Source organism: Elgaria multicarinata, chromosome 3 (genome assembly GCF_023053635.1).
Source record: "Elgaria multicarinata webbii isolate HBS135686 ecotype San Diego chromosome 3, rElgMul1.1.pri, whole genome shotgun sequence".
In the NCBI taxonomy this organism is placed as follows: Eukaryota; Metazoa; Chordata; class Lepidosauria; order Squamata; family Anguidae; genus Elgaria; species Elgaria multicarinata.
The window spans coordinates 152,135,748-152,154,727 of NC_086173.1; the positions used below are offsets into that span (position 1 = coordinate 152,135,748).

Below are 18,980 nucleotides of genomic sequence, written 5' to 3' on the forward strand. Positions count from 1 at the left end.
CCTAATGGACCAACTCACTTTCCATTAATTTGAGTAAAAGTGAAATTCTTATCCCTCAACGCCCTCCCTTGTTCACATAAGCAACAGCGGCCATAAAACTGTTCCTGGGCGGTATCGCTTCAGCCTGCTGGTGGGTTTACGTGTGTGAGTGTTCCCCATATATAAAAATGCTCCTTGCCCATAGAAAACTAGATGGCCGGAACAAGGGCTCTGTCCAAAGGAATTTTCTTTATGGGGATGCCTTCGGTCCTGCCTCTCCCTCAGCTGCAGTTAGAAGTAGGATAGGCCTGAAATCATTTGACCGCTTCATCTGCGCTTTGTATGAAATGTCTCCTTGAACTATGACTATAAGGTGTTGGGAGCAGCTTTTTCTGTGGTGTCACTAATAGCCTGTGATGCTTAAGGACCTGTAAAGGCAGGGCGGGGGCCATGATACTATTTTTTAAAGCAAAATTGAGGCCTGGCTGAGACTTGCCCAGTTGACTCAACACAGTGAAGTTGGAGGCCTGAAATGTTTAGATAGATTTATTTATTCAGCATTAGTCCACAGACCATTTATGTTTCTTTACAAATAAAAGGAAAATGAATTCACAAACAAAAAATGTAGGCTCATGACGACAGTATATAAATGTTAAATGAGCAACATCAAGGATGATCATTTGCAAGTATTTTTATGCCAAGGACCGGCATGAAGGGTAGGTATGGCTGGCTACCTCCCAAGGGTCCGTTGACAAGAATCCGCTAGCGTTGTTCCTCGTCTTCCCCACTGCAACCTGCTTGTTCGCCTCCCTCTCACTCCGATCCAAACAGTAGTGGTGGTGAGGAGGAGGAGGAGATTCCATGGCCTGCTTGCTCCCTGGCTCTCTGCCTGTCAAGCAAACAAGAGGTAGCAGTGATTAGAAAGAGGATAAGAAGCAACAGGAGCTTGGTGGCAACGGTGGTGAGTAGCTAGACACACTGAGGGAGTGTCCCTGGTGATTGCGCGTTTCCCCAGTGTCCTCAAAAACCTGGAGCCAGCACTGATCTCTGGTATAATTTTGAAAATTGTATTTTACAACCTTGAAATGTTCCAAGTAATGTTGACATTACTTTCCTCTCGTAGCACCACATCTGAATCATTTTTGCTCTAGCCCCCTTTTCAAAGTTATAACAAAACTTTGGTCTGGTTGACATGGGTTGAATCGTGGGTGGTCGTTCCATGTGAACCCTGCACTGTGGTTTAACTATAGTTTGGTAACCACAAACAACCCAGACTTCACAACCCAACAATAAACCATGGGTTTTTCCCCCTGGGTTGTTTATGGTTAACAACCCACAGTTGAACCATAGTGCAGGATTTGCCCATAACAACAATTCACAATTCAACAACAAGCCATACTCAACCTGTACTCTGGGTTGTTGGTACACAAGGGCAGAGTCTTATAGCAATAGGTATTTCTCCATATTTGTCCTGTAACAATTGGGACTACCACATAAGAAATTGCTAATTTGAAAGCCCCGTACTTTGGGATACATTATTTCAATTTCAGCTGATTGATTGTAGTCAGTTCCTGTTAGGGCTGGGTCCTAACATGAAACGGTAAGAAGCTGACACAGCAGGCAGCGGAGTATGGGAAGAGTAGTGCTCTCTCCCACCAGAAGGTCTTCCGCTTCTTGGTCCTGCTGGCCGCCTGTGAGGCTGGCCATGTAGACAGCCAGCAGGACCAAGAAGCACCCACTCGCTCGCCTGTGTGCCTCCTGTGTGTGCACATGCCCATCCGCCCACCCCACTTGTGCACTTCCCAACCCAGCTGGGCTTGCCCGCTGCACTGCCAGATAGCCAGCTTACATTCCATGGCATAGACACAGTGCCTGCATCGCTAGAGCGCTGCCTATAAGGTCTTCCTGTCTGCGCGAGGTTGGACAATCGCGAGAAGTTCCAGGATCTCTCATGATACTTTGCCAGGCACTGCGTGGCTCCTGAAGACGGAAACAGCTTAAGGGGCACTGGCAAGGTGGGTGTAAGGTTTAAGTCTCATGCAAAGCCAGGGAGGCCTTGCAGGGTTGTAGATTTAATTACAATTAGTTTGGAATGTCTGTGCAAGCTTGTCTCTGTCAGAGTTCTCGGAGAAGGTCACTCACTCCTTGTCTCAGCCTTGAAGCTGTTAGACGTCTGTGGGAAATTGATAAGAGTATTTTAGAAAGGGGAGCTTATTGAAGGAGTCACTCAGATTGTAGTGACATCTTGGTGGGCTGAGCAGTGCCGCCCTGTTTGGACACGGGTAGGGCTTACGGGCTGAGCCCCTGTCTCTCAAGTGGTTTTGAGCAGGCCTATGCCTCCCTTTATAAGCTGGAGCAAAGATGAGGAGTCTTTGCTAGGAACATCTTTCGACTCATGGCCTGAAAACCCTCCCTGTTTGGGTCTATCACCCTTTGAAAGCACTCTTCTCTTTGGACTTCGAAGGGCTGTGCCATGAAAAGTATTGTGAGACTTTTCGTAGACTTGAGCTCGCATTTGCTGTGGATTGTGTATTTGCGGTCAGCCAGCATATGGCAGGTTTGGATTGACCATTGGACTTTTCCTCTGCCAGACTCAGGTGGCAGAGAGTTCCCCCAGAGCTAAAGTACATGCAGGGGATTTCTTGCGCCTGAGATTTTTTACCCACCCTGTTATCTTGCTTAGGCTTTGGCTATGTTCCCTGAGTTGCCAATGTGTGGCTGCATTTGGGCCAGCTCCCTTGGGATGGTTTGTTAAGCCTTTTAAGAATTCCCCATTGTGATTGCCTGAAAGATGGTATCAGGAATCTTTCCCCTCCATTGGTCGGGTTTGGAACCCATTTTTGGAACCGTTGCGATGTCAACCAGGAAACCAGGTTGTTAAAGCATTTTGACTGTACATCATCTTGAAGCCTAAAGCTTTCTGACCATCAATCAGCTTTTGAGTATTTTGGAAGTGTGTAACCATTACGCTTTTCACCGTGAGATTTCCCTGAATAAAAGAAGTCTCACTGACTGGGTATCCTGGGTCGGTTTGTCAGCACGTGTGAATGCTGGAGGGAACAGGAATCCACGACAGTGGGCACGCATGGCCACGCTAGGAAAAGTAAACTATGTGTTGGCAGGAAGCATACAGATGGGGGGTGGGGTTTGGCGGCATGGTGGGTCCCCGTTTCAGGCGGCTCTCTGCCTTGGGCCAGGCCTGGTTCCTGTAAATATTAACTGTGCTGTGGGGTGAACTTTGGAAGGGGGGAAAGCTCTCATGGCACTATCGTAATGTTTGAAAGGAAGTTTATCCTTTCTCATTACCTGTGATTAATATTTATTTGCCACAGGACCAGAAGAGAAAATGGTTAGCAAAAGCTTTCAACAGATCTCTGCACCTCCTTAATGGGATAATGCCCCATCTCCATCTTCCAGTCCAGAGGATGCATTAAAGGCTGTTTGGCCCTACGTAGGAACATAAGGAGCTGCCTTATACTGAGCTAGATTCTAGCCCAGTGCTGTTGACAGTGGCTCTCCAGGATTTCAGGCAGGAGTTTCTTCCAGCTCTAACTGGAGATTGAACCTGAGACCTTCTGTGTGTGAAGCAGGTGCTGACTAGCAGCGCCTGAGTTACGGCGCCTTCCAGATGTGTTGAACTGTAACTCCTATCATCACCAGCCAGCTAGCAAAATAATTGTTGTAAACCGCCCAGAGAGCTTCGGCTGTGAAGTGGTATATAAATGTAATTAAATAAATAAATAAATAAAATGATGGGAGCTGTAGTCTGATGCCCCCTAGGGGCAACAGATTGGGAAAGGCTGCCCAGTGCATTTATTTTGTGGCATTTGTTTGGTTCATAGTTTGCAGACCTGTATCCCTCTTTATGTGTCGTTGGAGAGAAAGATAAGAGCAAATGCATCATGGGGCAAATGCGTCAGGGAGGAATTAACCAGGCTCAGCTTGCAGCTTCTTTGCATGTGGCTTCTGTCCAAAGAAAGGAAATTCAGTTTTTTTCCTCCTCCTCCTCCGAGTAACAGGGGATAATTCTATTCTCATGAACATGCTGTGAAATAGTCCAAATTACGGGCTGACTAGACCAGGACATTTGTCATGTGCAGGGCTAGCCCAGAATCTATTGCTGCCCAAGGCAAAGAACAAGATGGCGGCTCCTCCCATTTCATGTACAAAAGCAAACTGGACGTGCAGCTGAATCTTCCTTCAACACAAGCCATGGGTCAGCGCCCTCCACTACACCTGAAGGGAATAGGCTAGCTTAGGGAATACACTGCTCTCTCCTCGAACACCGTGCTGCCACCTCCCAGTTTCTGCCCCCTGAGGCAACGACTGCCTCTCTCTGCCTAACAGTAGGGCCGGCAACAGTCATATAGTTTACCTTGGTATAGTTCTTCCTCTTTAACCAATAGCTGATGTTGGGCAGCCCGATCAGGACCATGGTGTGAGAGGCTTCAATCCTTTGCCCCCACTGTGGGTTCCAACTGGGACTATGGCTGGGGCAAAGAATTAAAGCCTGGTGTGGATAGTACTGATCCAGCTAGCCCCTCCTCTCCACTGGGAGTCACCTCCAGCACTGATTTATTGTGTTTCCTTGGTCAAGTCACTTGGTTGCCTATTCCTAGGTCTCTTGGGGACCCGGCAACTGCAGCAAAGGCCTCTGGGAATCTGGCGTGCTGGGGCTCCTTCTTCGCTGTGGGCCAGCTCAGGTGTATCTGCTGCCATGGGGTGGATCCAACTAGTGCTATGGTGCTGACAAAGTTGCCTTTATGTTAAGAAAAGCCTTGTGGTATCAGACCAAAAGATCTGCCTTCCTTCAGTGCTAATGAGAAGTCTGAAGGCGCTGCACGAAAGTAATAGCCTCCTCTTGTTCCACACCTCCCCAATGGCTTCCCAGTTCTCTGCTGTCCTCCAGATTCTTTAGACTACAACTCCAGTCATCCCCACCATGCTGGCTGGAGATGATGGGGGTTGCAGTTTAAAACAGTCACGGGGTAAGTGCTTGGAGAAGGCCAACGGCAAACTCAGTTCTCCAAGTGCCAATGCTTATATAGCCAAAACAGCAGCATCTGTGCACAAGAGGGAGGTACTGATAGACTTGAAGAAACCCTAAACAATGCACAAGTACACACACAAAAATCTTTCAGGAAGAAAAGCCTACAGTTGATGGCAGTGGTGGTGAACCTCCAGAACAGCTTAATGAGGACTGATCGTGGTCACGTAATGTTAGCTGATTGTTGGAGAGGGAAAATCGGAAAAACTGGACGTGTATGGAATGGAGTCTCCTGGAATTGGGTGTGGTTGCCTGGCCAGGAACCTTTCACACTGCAACTTTTTGTTGCTGGCCCGGCTTGTCATTATTTAATAGTCATTGACAGATCCAGTTCTCCATGAATTAGGCTGGCTCCTTTAAAACCATCTAAACTAGGGTGACCATATGAAAAGGAGGACAGGGCTCCTGTATCTTTTACAGTTGTATTGAAAAGAGAATTTCAGCAGGTGTCATTTGTATGCATGCAGCACCTGGTAAAATGCCCCCTTCATTACAACAGTTAAAGCTGCAGGAGGTATATCAGAGTGACCAGATACAAGAGAGGGCAACTGTTAAAGATACAGGAGCCCTGTCCTCCTTTTCATATGGTCACCCTAACTAAGCTGTTGTGGAACTTTCTAATGTGCACAACAGCAGCTCAGAGTCTTTTGCTGACTTGTACTTTAAACCCAGGCCTTCATTCCACTGGACTACATTGGCTTATGAACAGAAGAGCTGCCTATCGCAGGTCATGTCCGGGATGAACTGGTCAGACCAGAAATGTGGGCATTGCGCCTCCATGCTCAGCCAGCATAGCAAGAAGGCGAGCCCTTCATTCTCTAGAAAAAGCCTGGAATGCTCAATGCCCTGCAGTGTTCGTGCCCTTAATGTGCCCGCAACCGAATAAATGACACCACTGACATTCTCATACTGTCATTATGATAATTACTCATGCGCCTCTTGCAGTAAATGCAAGGCGGCGGAGTCACAGGGCAGGCCCAGGTTGAGGGCAAAGCATTATTTCCTCTGATAAAAATAATCGTTACATATCACCCTTATATATTTATTTATTACACTTATATACTGCCCCATAGCCGAAGCTCTCTGGGCGGTTTACAAAAGTTAAAAACAATGAACATTAAAAACAAATATACAAAAATTTAAAAGCATGAAAACAGCAATATCCATTTAAAAGAGTTATTCTGGGGTTAGTTTAAAAACTCAGCATATGTTGTTAACTGCCTGGGAGAAAAGAAAAGTCTTAAGCTGGTGCCGAAAAGATAACAATTTTGGTGCCAGGCAAGCCTCATTGGGGAGATCATTCCATAATTGGGGGGCCACCACTGAAAAGGCCTTCTCCCTTGTTGCCATCCTCCGAGCTTCTCTCGGAGTAGGCATTCGGAGGAGGACCTTAGATGTTGAGCGCAGTGAGTGGGTAGGTTCATATCGGGAGAGGTGTTCCATCAGGTATTGTGGTCCCAAGCCATGTAGGGCTTTATAGGTTAAAACCAGCACCTTGAATTGGGCTTGGGAATGTATAGGTAGGCAATGCAAGCGGGCCAGAGTGGGTCTCATATGCTCGAACCTTCTGGTTCTAGTTATCAATCTGGCCGCTGTGTTTTTCACAAGCTGCAGCTTCCGAACTGTCTTCAAAGGCAGACCCACGTAGAGTGCATTGCAGTAATCTAATTTGGAGGTTATCAGAGCGTGGACAACTGAAGCTAGGTTATCCCTGTCCAGATAGGAGCGTATTAGGGGTATAGCTGGGCCACCAACTGAAGTTGGTAGAAGGCACTACGAGCCACCGAGGCCACCTGAGCCTCAAGGGACAGAGATGGTTCTAGGAGAACCCCCAGACTACGAACCTGCTCCATCAGGGGGAGCGCAACCCCATCCAGAGCAGGTTAAACACCCACTATCCCTTTACATTGATGAGGCTTGTAGCCTGATCCTACAATTCCACAGTACCAAGCAAAAATGGTGTCCGGTCAGGGGTGAGAGCTCTTTGCACCGCTTCATTATTGTGGCGTTCCAGCAGTGCAGGAAAACCGCCCCCGAATGTTGCATTGGTGGAGCAATGTGACAAAGCTTGTGCAAGATGAAGGCGGAAGGTGATGTCTGTATGTTTAGGTGTTGATGCATTTGCTAACTACGAGGCTGGACACACCTTTGGGATCTATGTGGGTTTTTTTAAAACTAGAACTCCAACCAAAGCCAGGTGCAAAACAGTCATATGGGGAGTGGGCGCACGTGTCCACTTAGAAAAAGGGTGTTAAAGCTCCAGACCAGCTGGGGTCTCAATCCAGTCCTCAGGGATTCCCCCGATGAACAGCCGCCCTGATTGTTTGGTGGTTCCCGGCTTTTGCGTAGCTTTTTCCCATTCTGAAAGGTTGAAATGCCTCTACTAAGGCTTAGTTACTCTTAATAAAAACTTTAAGGCGCAATCCGGCTGGCGAATGCTGGGAACGGGAGGACTTTTTTCTATCGGACCATGCCCAGGATTGCGCCCTGCAACTAAAATATGCTCGTGTTTTTCACTCCGCCCCTTTTACCTTCATCCATGCCCACATTGGAATGCAACAGCCCTAGAGTTTCTTCAAAATGGAGCTTGGTCCTCAGGCTAAAGCGGTTTGACATCCCCACCCCAACTTAGAATGAAGGAAAAGCAACCCTCAACCCAGAAAATAGTTTTTAGTGCCAGTACTGTGTTCTCAGTCCTTACACACGCAACTCTACTCCTCCTTCCTCTCAGGCTTTCTTTGTTTTTAGCAGTCTATTTTAGGACCTCAGAAAAAAAGCCTTTTCTTTGTTGTTAAAACAAGGCTGTTGTCAAACAGTGAGGTGTCAGTAAACTCTGGCAGATCGACTGCAGCTTATCCAGAGGTCTGCCAGCAGATGCCAGGTTCTTCCCTGCCTCATTCATAGAATTTTACCGGGGGCGGAGGGTGATTCCAGACATCATTGTCTACTCTTTACCATGCCCAGGTATTTTACCATCATGTCTTCCGTCTTTTTCCTTACCTTGGGAAATCCATTAAAGGCGCAATTCTAGGGTGACCATATGAAAAGGAGGGCAGGGCTCCTGTATCTTTAACAGTTGTATTGAAAAAGGAATTTCAGCAGGTGTCATTTGTATATATGGGGAACCTGGTGAAATTCCCTCTTCATCACAACAGTTAAAGCTGCAGGTGCCCTGCCCTCTTTTCAATCTGGTCACTCTAATATAGCTCCTGCAGCTTTAAATGTTGTGATGAAGAGGGAATTTCACCGGGTTCTCCATATATACAAACGACACTTGCTGAAATTCCCTTTTCTATGCAACTGTTAAAGATATAGGAGCTCTATCCTCCTTTTCACATGGTCACCCTACCTCAGACAATATAACATCTTGGCTTAGCCCTGCTTGTATCCTGGACTGTAGCTCTTGAGTTCCACAGGGAGCTATACTACAGTGACCAGATTTAAAAGAGGGCAAGGCACCTGCAGCTTTAACTGTTGTGATGAAGAGGGAATTTCACCAGGTTCTCCATATATACAAATGACACCTGCTGAAATTCCCTTTTCTATGCAACTGTTAAAAATACAGGAGCCCTGTCCTCCTTTTCATATGGTCACCCTACGCAATCCTATGCACATTTAGACCCCCCCAAAAAAGGCCTACAGCTCCCAGGATGCCCCAGGCAGCAACAAAATTGCATATCCCTAATTTTTCTTTTGCCTATCTTGCTCGGACATGTTAACTGCTGTATTAGTTAGCAGTCTCCACTCAAAAGATTGAGCACTTTGGCACCCAATCAGTTTGAGGTGGAATGAATGCTTTTCGAATGCCACCACTAGTTGTTGGTGTGTGTGTGTTTTTGCTCTTTGGTGAGAGCCTGATACACCCTTGCTCATTCCATTATAGAGTGCCAAACTCCTGGTGATGTCATTTTGGGCAAGAAACTTCCCTGTGCTCTGTTGTGAAGTTTTGCATTCCACAGCAGTGACCGCTACAGTCTTCTAGCACCTGATACTTCCTGGCTTCTTTTTTTCTTTTTAATTGATCTTTGGTGGTTTCGTGGTTGAATTTTTACAGCCTTTTTGTCCTTGCCTTATCTCTTATCTCTGGTAATTGGACTTAACAGCATCAATATCAAGGCTGCCATTGAACTTGGAGAGGTGATTTGCAAACAAAACACACACACAGGGATATAAACAGAGACTGGGACATGCGGTTCTGCACTGAGCCCGTCCAATCCGCTCTGAATACGTCATAGGATAGCTGGAATGCTTGGCTTCTTTTCCCCCTCCTGAAACCATTTCTGCCCTCCAAGCGCTGCCTTCTCCCTTAAAAAACGAAACTCTGATAGCCTGTCGGCCAATAGATCCCTGGGCAGTGCTCAGATTACAAGGGGAAGAAGGCAGCTGGACACCTTCAGTTTTTGTGATGGTCTCCTTAGTATAAAAGGTCCCCCTGTAATTTAGGCACTGCCTGGTAATTCTGAATTTATAGCCTTTGGGAGGCTGTGAGGTGTGTGCTTTGGCTAAAATTGGAGAGTGTCAAGCACCGGGGCTGGTGGGTTTCATGAAAGGCCCTACAACCACCATCATCCATTCCTAGTTTGAGCACTGATTCATACCTTTGGGAAATACTTTCCTTTAATGACTACATGTAGTGCAAATGATTGTGGCAAAGAGAAAACCACTCTGTGCATGCTCCAAGGCACTCTCCCTACTTGTACATCTAAGCTCTGGCCCTAGAAACAGGTTCTGGAATGACATCCAGGTCATTTATCTACCTCCGCTTCGTCGCAAAATTAAAATTGCATCTCTACACAGAGTTTTTCCTCTCCTGCCTTTCTTCTACATAACCTCTACGTGGTGCTGTGGTATAGTGGAATAACACAATTACACTAGTGGGGACTTGCGCTTTGTTTCAGGAAGAAAAGAAATACTGCATTTCCACCATGCCCAAAAAGCAAAACTGGTCTTTAAAAAACAGAAGTAAAACTTGTGGGGTTACAGCGTCTCAGACAATAAAAGCCTTGTGTAGAGAAGTCCAGAGTCTCTTTGCTCTCAGTGTCTTTTGTTGTTCATCTGTTAATCCCCACATCAGAGGGACACAATTAAAAACCACATGAACATATGCAATTAGCACAGATTTTTCAAGAACAAAATTTATATGAGCAAGGACTCCCAACCCCAAAGAAGCCACCACAGAGCAGGCCCACATTATATGCCTCAAGCGGGGCCTTGTCTGCATTAGAGCAGCCGAGGCCTTGATGTTGCCAGGCAACGCTTAGCACCTGGACGCAGACTGAGCAGGTACACAAGGTATGCTAGTCACTACCTTCCCCGGCTTTTGTCCTCTGTTGTGGCGATACATATGTGGCTGATGTAGGGATGTACAGATTTGGTTAAATCCATTATATTTGTGTTCTGGAAATTATCTTTCATTCTCTCATCTGCTCCTTGATGGAACTGGATTATTAAAACCAGAATTTTGTTGTCCTTGCGCTAATTTATATTACTAATGTGTATCAATAATGTGCATTAGCATTAAGGCATACAGTGGTGGCCAAAATTGTGGACACTTATTGAAATTTTCATGTTTTGCAACTTTGCAAGCTTATAGAAAGTGTTCTGTTTCACGAAATTCAAATGTTTGTATATCAACTGAGAGAAATTAATGCTGAATTCAATACAAAAACAGAATGCAAATACTTGTTCAAATACAGTAAACTGCACGAGTTAATGCAAAATAGTGATAATGTTCATTAACTAATGTGGATTAGCGCACTGCAGACGTGTGCATTAATGCAAATTAGTACAAATCCCCCCCCCCCTTCAAAAGTGGTAAAAGTGGTCTGCAAGAAAATTTGTATGGCTTGGGAAAAGCCCGTCCACTGTGGAATCTGCAGGTTGGATCCATAGAAATACGAACTCATTTGAATCCCTTGCAGATGTCTCTGCCATACCTCTACCAACCTACTGAAGAACTTTTGGTCTTGGCTCCTGGCCTTGTCCTTGTCTTACTCCCCCTCTTCCCCCCCTTTTTTTGTCTCTCTCACCAGGGGAGAAATGCAAATATGACCCCTCATTTCGTGGCCCTATCCAGAAAAGGTAAGAAACCCTCGCGATATGAACAGATGTACTGACTGGCATTTATTGGAGAAGTGGGCTGCCAGTGGGGCTGAAGAAGAGCTGGGAAGCTGGGTTGTCTAGCAGGGGTGTGGGCAGGCAGGCTTAGAAGCATTGGTGTGCCGGGGAGGGGGAATATTGGGGTAGCCAAAGTGTATTTTGGGGGGTGGGGATGGAAGTGTGGTCCAACAAATTAGATTTCTGAAACAGAACTAAAGGTCGACCCTAAACCTATTCCCCCGCACCGTAAACCCATTTCCTTTCAAATAAGGGTGTAATCCTATGCATGTTTAATCACAAAAAAGTCCTACAACTCCCAGCATTCCCCAGCCAGATATGCTGGCTGGAGAATGCTGGAGCTGTAGGACTTTTCCTCCCGTTCTAAACATGGATTGAATTGCGCCTTAAGTCTATTTCATTTAGATGGTTTATCATGTGACAAACCATAGGATTGTTGTCTTATTTTAATTTCTTCTTTATTTATTATTATTTATTAATTAATTACATTTCTATACCGCCCAATAGCCGGAGCTCTCTGGTCGGTTCACAAAAATTAAAAACATTCAAAGTGTAAAACAACAGTATAAAACCATACTATAAAATACAATATAAAAGCTCAACCCGATAAAAACAGCAGCAATGCAAAATTACAAATTTAAAACACCAAGTTGAAATTTATAGACTGTTAAAATGCTGGGAGAATAAAAAGGTCTTACCTGGTGTCTAAAAGCATATAATGTGGGTGCCAAGTGAACCTCCTTAGGGAGCTCATTCCACAGCCGGGGTGCCACAGCAGAGATTTATGATTCAGGCTCCACAGGCTCCAGCGTTAGGGAATAGGAAAGCTATTTACGGGAGAGGTTTTCCCCCCTTCACAGCTACTGCTTGTGGAAATGCCTGGAGCTCACCTTTTCCTGGCAGATGTGTCCTCAGTTTCAGATTTGTATAGATCAGCTGAGGTTACTCAGTGGTGAAGAAAATGTACTCTGTGCATGTTTAGAGGCATTTTGTTTATTTATTATGACTTCTTCCAGTGCTGAGAACATAAGGACCTAAGAAGAGCCCTGCTGGATCAGACCAAGGGTCCATCTATTTATTTATTTATTTATTTATTTATTTATTACATTTCTATACCGCCCAATAGCCGGAGCTCTAGTCCAGCACTCTGTTCACACAGTGGCCAAACAGCCATCAGCCAGAGATGAACAAGCAGGACATGGTGTAACAGCATCCTCCCACCCATGTTCCCCAGCAACTGGTGCATACAGGCTTATTGCCTCAAATACTGGAGATGGCACACAACCATCAGGGCTAGTAGCCATTGACAGCCTTTGCCTCCAGGAATTTATCCACCCCTCTTTTAAAGCCATCCAAATGGGTGGCCATCACTACATCTTGTGGTAGTGAGTTCTAAAATTTAACTCTGTGCTGTGTGAAGAAGTACTTCCTTTTATTTGTCCTGAATCTCCCACCAATCAGCTTCACAGGATGACCCCATTGGATTGGGATAGAGCAGGGATGGGCCTTTCAGATATTGTTGGACTGCCAACTCGTGTCAGACCTCACCGGGGCTGATGGGAGTTGTGGTCCAACAACATTGGAAGGGCATTTGTTCCCCACCACTGCTGTAGGGAGAAATGGACTATATATCTATGTGACGATATGAATTTGTGTGTGTGTGTGTGTTTGTGTTTGTATTTGGCTCCACTGTGCCTCTTTTCCAGGAGCTGCACCGATATCATTTGCTGCGTTCTCTTCACGCTCTTTATCGCTGGCTACATCGTGGTGGGGATTCTGGGTAAGTAGCACAGAAAGCTTCATAACTCGGAGAGAAAGGCGAGGAAGGAGCGATCAGATCAGGAGGAATGCTTTGGCAAGCAGACACTGTTTAACTGGAAATAAGAACCAAACAAACAAAACACGACGTTTCCACTGCTGGGAAGCAAGGCTCTGCCAACCGCATATGACGAATGAATCTGTGCACATAGTTTTATGCTCGTGCTTAATTGCGGGGGCAAACGCGGTGCAGCCTTGGCAGGTGTGAAAAGTTTGAAACATCGGCCTTTGTACCGAGCCAAAGCAAGCGTTATCTGGGAAACGGATGCAGGGCAGTGGATTTGCTTCTTGTGGGAGTGCTGAACTGTCAGCACCTAGGGTGGCCATGTTGTCCTCCTTCGCAGTCTTCTCTTTGAAGGTGCCCTCTATGTGAAGGGCTGTTCAGTCCAAAGGCTGTTCCAAGATAAAAGAACTATATAGGGATAAAGAAACCCACCCCCCAAAAGAATAGGAGGGAAGGGAGCACAGGAGCCGTGAAGTTCCCCATCAGCAGTTACCACCTGAACACAGGTGAATGAACAGGTACACGGGTTACCTGGTGACTCCCCACTGTGGTTGGATGTATTGGCTTTCATCATCACCATAACCACCACCACTTCAAATTTGCCTGCAGCTTTTCCACACCATCTGCTCAAAGTGGTTCCCAACTCAAGAACAACATTACAAAACCAAGAATGCATATCGATACATCGATTGCAACAATGCATAATTTAAAATAACAGGCCAAACAGTTCATTTCTCCTACAGGTGCGTCCTCCAAGGGAAGTTTGAAGGGTGGTAAAGAGGGAAAGGGCCTTTTTGTGGTCTGTCCCCCCACCACCACCCCGGATTATGGAAACCCTCCTCAATGAGGATCAACATTGTCATCCTTTTGGCTCCAGGTTAAGATTTCCCTCTATTCTCAGACATTTGACATAAGAAGGGCCCTGCTGGATCAGACCAAGGGTCCGTCTAGTCCAGCACTCTGTTCAAACAGGGGCCAACCATCTGTTGACCAGGGACCCACAAGCAGGACACAGTGCAACAGTAACTGGTGTATATAGACTTGCTGCCTTATTGACCCCAGATCTATATTTAGGCCCGGGTGAGAGTTCACAGTTGTTTTAAATATATATTGTCCTTGTCTGTTATTCGTTTTTATGGTTTTATGGCTTTGAATTTTGTATGTCGATCTTTAATGTTCAACGTTTTAATCTTTGTAAACCACCCAGAGAGCTTCGATTATGGGGCAGTATATAAATGTGGTTGATGATAATGATTCCTCTGATCCTGGAGAGAGCACATAGCCATCAGGACTAGTAGCCATTGATAGCCTTCTCCTCCAGGAATTTATCCAACCCCCTTTTAAAGCCATCCAAATTGGTGATAGCATTTGACAAAGGGAATTTCACCCAGTGCTGCATGCTTAAAAATGACACCTGCTGAAATTCCCTCTTCTATACAACTGTCAAAGACACAGGAGCCCAGTCCTCCTTTCCATAGGGTCACCCTAAGGTTAAGCTGAGAAATGGTTGCACTCACGTGTCATGTTAAGCCTGAAATCCTGTCTTATGAAGCCACAAAAGGCACGAGCTGTCGCTGCTGAGGCCTCCTGCCTATTTTCTCTCGCTTTGTTCCTCCTGCTCGCATGAGCAGGTAAAGAAAGCAAACATAGATACTTCTGCTTTACATCCAAGCCTGGGATTATGGTTAGCTGCCAGATTTAAGTCAGGTTTTGTTGTTGGTTTATGAATCCTGGCTTGTTTGGGTTCAATAAACCATGATCCTGGATTCGAATATAACATTAAACTACTCACATCTGGTTTGTTTCCCTGCTCATGCAAACAGGCGGGGCAAAATGAGAACAAGCAGACTGTGTGCATGAGCACATAGCTCATGCGTATTGTGGTTTAATAAACCAGGATTCCTGGCTTAAAGTGACATGCAAATGTGGCCATCAACTGACCCATGGTCACCCAGCGAGGTACATGGCTGAATGGGGATTTGAACTTGGGTCTCCTCAAACCTAGCCTTCCCCAACCTTGTGCCCTCGAAATGCGTTGGACTGCAACTCCCATCATTCCAAGACAGCCTGGCCATTGCTGACTGGGAATGATGGGAGTTGTAGTCCACAGTGAGAGCCAGTGTGGTGGTGTAATGGTTGAAGTGTTGGATTGGGACTCAAGAGAGCCAGGTATTAGTCCCCACTTGGTAATGAAGTTCCCTGGGTGCCTTAAGGCCAGTCACTGACTCTCAGCCCAACCTACCTCACAGGGTTGTTGTGAGGATAAAATGGAGAGAAGGACCATGTAAGCCACCTTGGGGGGAAAACAGGATATAAATGTAACAATAACAACACATTGGGGAAGGCTGCTCTAGCCACTATACAACACTGTCTTTCATCTGTTAACGGTGTGTTCCCTTTCATCTCTCTCTCTCTCTTTCATATACAAGCCTGGCTGTATGGCGATCCTCGGCAAGTTATTTATCCCAGGAATTCAACTGGAGCCTATTGCGGAATTGGTGCCAATAGGTGCGTTTGGAGATGCCTGAGAAGAAAGGGGAACCAATGGAAAAGGGATGTGTTGTCACAGGGACGGAATTTAATTCGCACACAAAGGCTGGGCTGCTGGTTTTCTCCCTGAATCCAAGACCTCTTCTTGGGGGGCGGGGGTTCCCCCTTAAATCAACATTTACGCAAGTTGCGGCCATAATTTGCTTAATTTTTGCAAATTTTGGCCATAATATGCTTGATTTGTGCAAATTATGCCTGCGATTTGTGGAAATTTGTGGGTGTATTTTGTGAAAATTAAGGATATGATGGCTGCGATTCACGCAAACTAAGCAAATTACAGCCAAAATTTGTAAAAATGAAGCAAACTATGGCAGCAATTTGCGTAAAAGTTGATTTCAGGGGAACAAACCAACAAAAATGAAAATCCATCATATGAAACAGGTGGGTTTTCGAAGCCTTTTTAAATACTGCAACTAATGGAGCCAACCATACATCCATTGGAAGGGAGTTCCATAAAGTAGGAGCCACAGCGGAAAAGACCCTGTCTCTAGTGCCTACTAATCTAACTGTTCTTCATGGCAGACCAACCAGTTGGGTTTCTGATGCTGATCTTAAAGCATGGTCAAATTAGTATTGGTACCGAATAGCTGTTGATATTCTTATCAACCGAGGATTTGTCTGATCCTTTAAAATAGGGCTGCATCACCTCTTTCAGCCTGAGTGCTGAATTCAAGTTCAGGGGAAATCTCCAAGGTTGGATTCCAGAGATGGGCTGAGCCAAAGAAAATGGAGGGGGGCTAATATACCCCAAATACCAACACATTTTACCTTAAAGTTCTTACTACCAGTAAATCTTAAGAGAGGCATTTTAGTCTTTTAGATTGGGGGGACAACAAAAGCCAGGAAACAACCAAATGATTGATATTTGGGAGAAAGGGGTGTGGCTATCTGAGAAGTTTTGGGGAGTGGGTGAATTGGCTTGCCAGGAAAGCAGGATTCCCCACCCCCCAGGTGTTAGGTTCTGCACTCCTGCTTTTCTTTAAAAAAAAACTTATGGTAGTGATTTTCATAAGTTAAGCAGATATTGCATGATAAAGTGCTGGATTCATTGTCTTAAGGTGACCACATGAAAAGGAGGACAGGGCTCGTGTATCTTTAACAGCTGAATAGAAAAGGGAATTTCGGCAGGTGTCATTGTTATGCATGTAGCACCTGGTGAAATTTAAAGCTGCAGGATCTATACTAGAGTGACCAGATACAAAAGAGGGCAGGGCTCCTGCAGCTTTGACTGTTGTGATGAAGAGAGGATTTCACCAGGTGCTGCAGGTATAACAATGACACCTGCTGAGTTTCCCTTTTCTAAACGATGCAGGAGCCCTGTTCTCCTTTCCACATGTGTGTATGTGGGGGGGGGGGACCAAATAGCATGGGTGCAAAGGAGACAAGCTCTGGTGCTAAGAAAATTCGTACAAAATTTCTTTTATTTGTATCCAAAGGTGCTCAACGCTTTGGACTGGGAATCCTTTGTCAGGAGCTGGAAAGAGATAATGAGCTGCCAGGTTGCTACTGTAGTGCAAAGTTTTTTTCAGATTGCGGCCTGCAGTTTCTAATGCTGTAGTTTTCAGCATTCTGTGCTGGAACTGCATCTGTAAATTTTAAAGAGCCGTGTTGCTATTTGCATGAGGCCAGCCCTACGGTTAAGTGGGGCGAGGCAGCCGTCTTAGGTCGCCGATTTTAGTGTTGTGTGAAAAGGGTAGCAAATTATTAGTTACTGAATTTATTATTGTTGCATTTTTACTGCCAGGGAGGAGGAGAGATGCTTGTGGGATTTTCCACTTCAGGTGCCAAAGTAGCTGAACCGGCCTTGGGCGCTATGCACCTTGGCTTGATTGGGGAACGGCCATTGGGCGTACTCTTTGGAGGATGGGGAAACAGAATTGGGATCAAGACACACGGCCAAGGAGGGTTACTCCTTTCCCCCCATGCCATAACGCTGGCGAAAATTGCCCTTCTTCTGAAGCTGCTACTATTAGCCCTGGGAGGAAAGCCTCCATTGCCCCTGACATCTGATCTCTTGGAAAAATTGTGCACCTGCTTAACATCTCCTCTTTGTTAACTTGAACGATTTAACCTGTTCCCTCCCTCCACTCTTTGCTTGCAGCGACAAACCTTTTGTTCTCTATTTCAACATCATAAAATGCGTCACCGCTCTGAACCCGCTGGCACTGGCAATGAATGGATTGCAATGCCCTACCACACAGGTAAGATACAATTCAGGAGCGGGTAACCCCACTTGAATGTTCTCAACCTGGGCTGCAGAGGCCCTTTAGATTCCTCCAGCCCCTGGAGTAATCCCGTTTGTTATTTCCAATCAATAATTGGAGATAACGGCTGGGATTCCTCCTCAATCCCCTTTCCCTCCCAATTAGGGACAGCAAGCAGTGCGCTAAGGGGGATCCTGGCTGTTATTTCCAATCAGAGATTAGGAAGAATAGCGGGGACCCAGCTTTGTGCGCTGTTCATCGTCCCAAATTCCAAGCAAGTCCCGAATCCTTTTGTGTGCTGCTCATCACCTTGAAGGAGGCACCGAGCTCAACCAGTGCTTGGAGGAGCTGTTCTTTCAGGCACCAGCAGAGTGAGCCTTTACGTACTGCACAGCACACTGATTGGGATGGCGCATAGTGCATGGAGAAGGCATCCCAGCTCAGCCTGTGCCTGGAGGAGCTGCTCACTGAGTCCATTTCTTCATGCGGAGGGAAGCGTGCAACTCTGTGGTTCTCCTCAGCATGGAGAAATGCAAAGCAGACAGGAAGAAGCACATGAGCTCAGGGGAGGCGGGGGAATGCCCCGCCCTCTGATGTCATCTGGCCCCGCCTCTGGACATGTTTTAGCCCCCAGACTAAAATAGTTACCTCACCCCTGATCTCAGTAGAAAGGCTCAGGGAAGCCTGGAGATTGAGTGGGTTGGAGCCAGGGCACATGGGTTCAATGGGCTTTAGGATTGCCGCCTTTTCCTTTTCTTTTGTCAAGGGTCCTGTGCCTGAAACAACTGCACAAGAAGTAGAAATTTCTTTTCTTTTCAAATGCCTGGCAGCAGAGGAGAGTATTCACCTGGCACTGAAAAAAATGACAAACTTGGTGCCAGGTGGGCCTCACTGGGGAAAATGTTCCACAATTGGAGGGCCACCACCGAGAAGGCCTGATCCCTTGTTGCTGTCCTCTGAGCCTCCCTTGGTGAAGGCACTCAGAGGAGGGCCTCAGATGATGACCATAATACAAGGATAGGCTCATATTGGGATAATTGACTAAGTAAACCGTCACCCCCCTCAACATATGTGTGGGATAAGATGGGAAGAGCCTCACATACTGAATTTCTAGGAATGTTTTAAGCTGCCTTAAATACTGAGTCGGACCACTGGTCCATTTAGCGCAGTAGTGTCTATCCAGGGTTGGGGAACCTGCAGTACCCTCCAGGTGTTGGACTCCAAATTCCATCATCCATAGTAATCAACCATGCTGGCTGGG

General features: G+C 46.1%; 1 protein-coding gene across 1 annotated transcript in view; it reads left to right on the plus strand.

Moving 5' to 3' along the window:
- Positions 1 to 18,980, plus strand: part of SLC44A4 (solute carrier family 44 member 4) — a 56,675-nt gene that overhangs the window by 15,135 nt on the left and 22,560 nt on the right. Inside the window, exons 2-5 of the mRNA XM_063122382.1 lie at positions 11,059 to 11,107; positions 12,850 to 12,923; positions 15,395 to 15,473; positions 17,617 to 17,716. Of these exons, the coding sequence (XP_062978452.1) occupies positions 11,059 to 11,107; positions 12,850 to 12,923; positions 15,395 to 15,473; positions 17,617 to 17,716 (302 nt within the window). The remainder of the gene's footprint in view (positions 1 to 11,058; positions 11,108 to 12,849; positions 12,924 to 15,394; positions 15,474 to 17,616; positions 17,717 to 18,980) is intronic.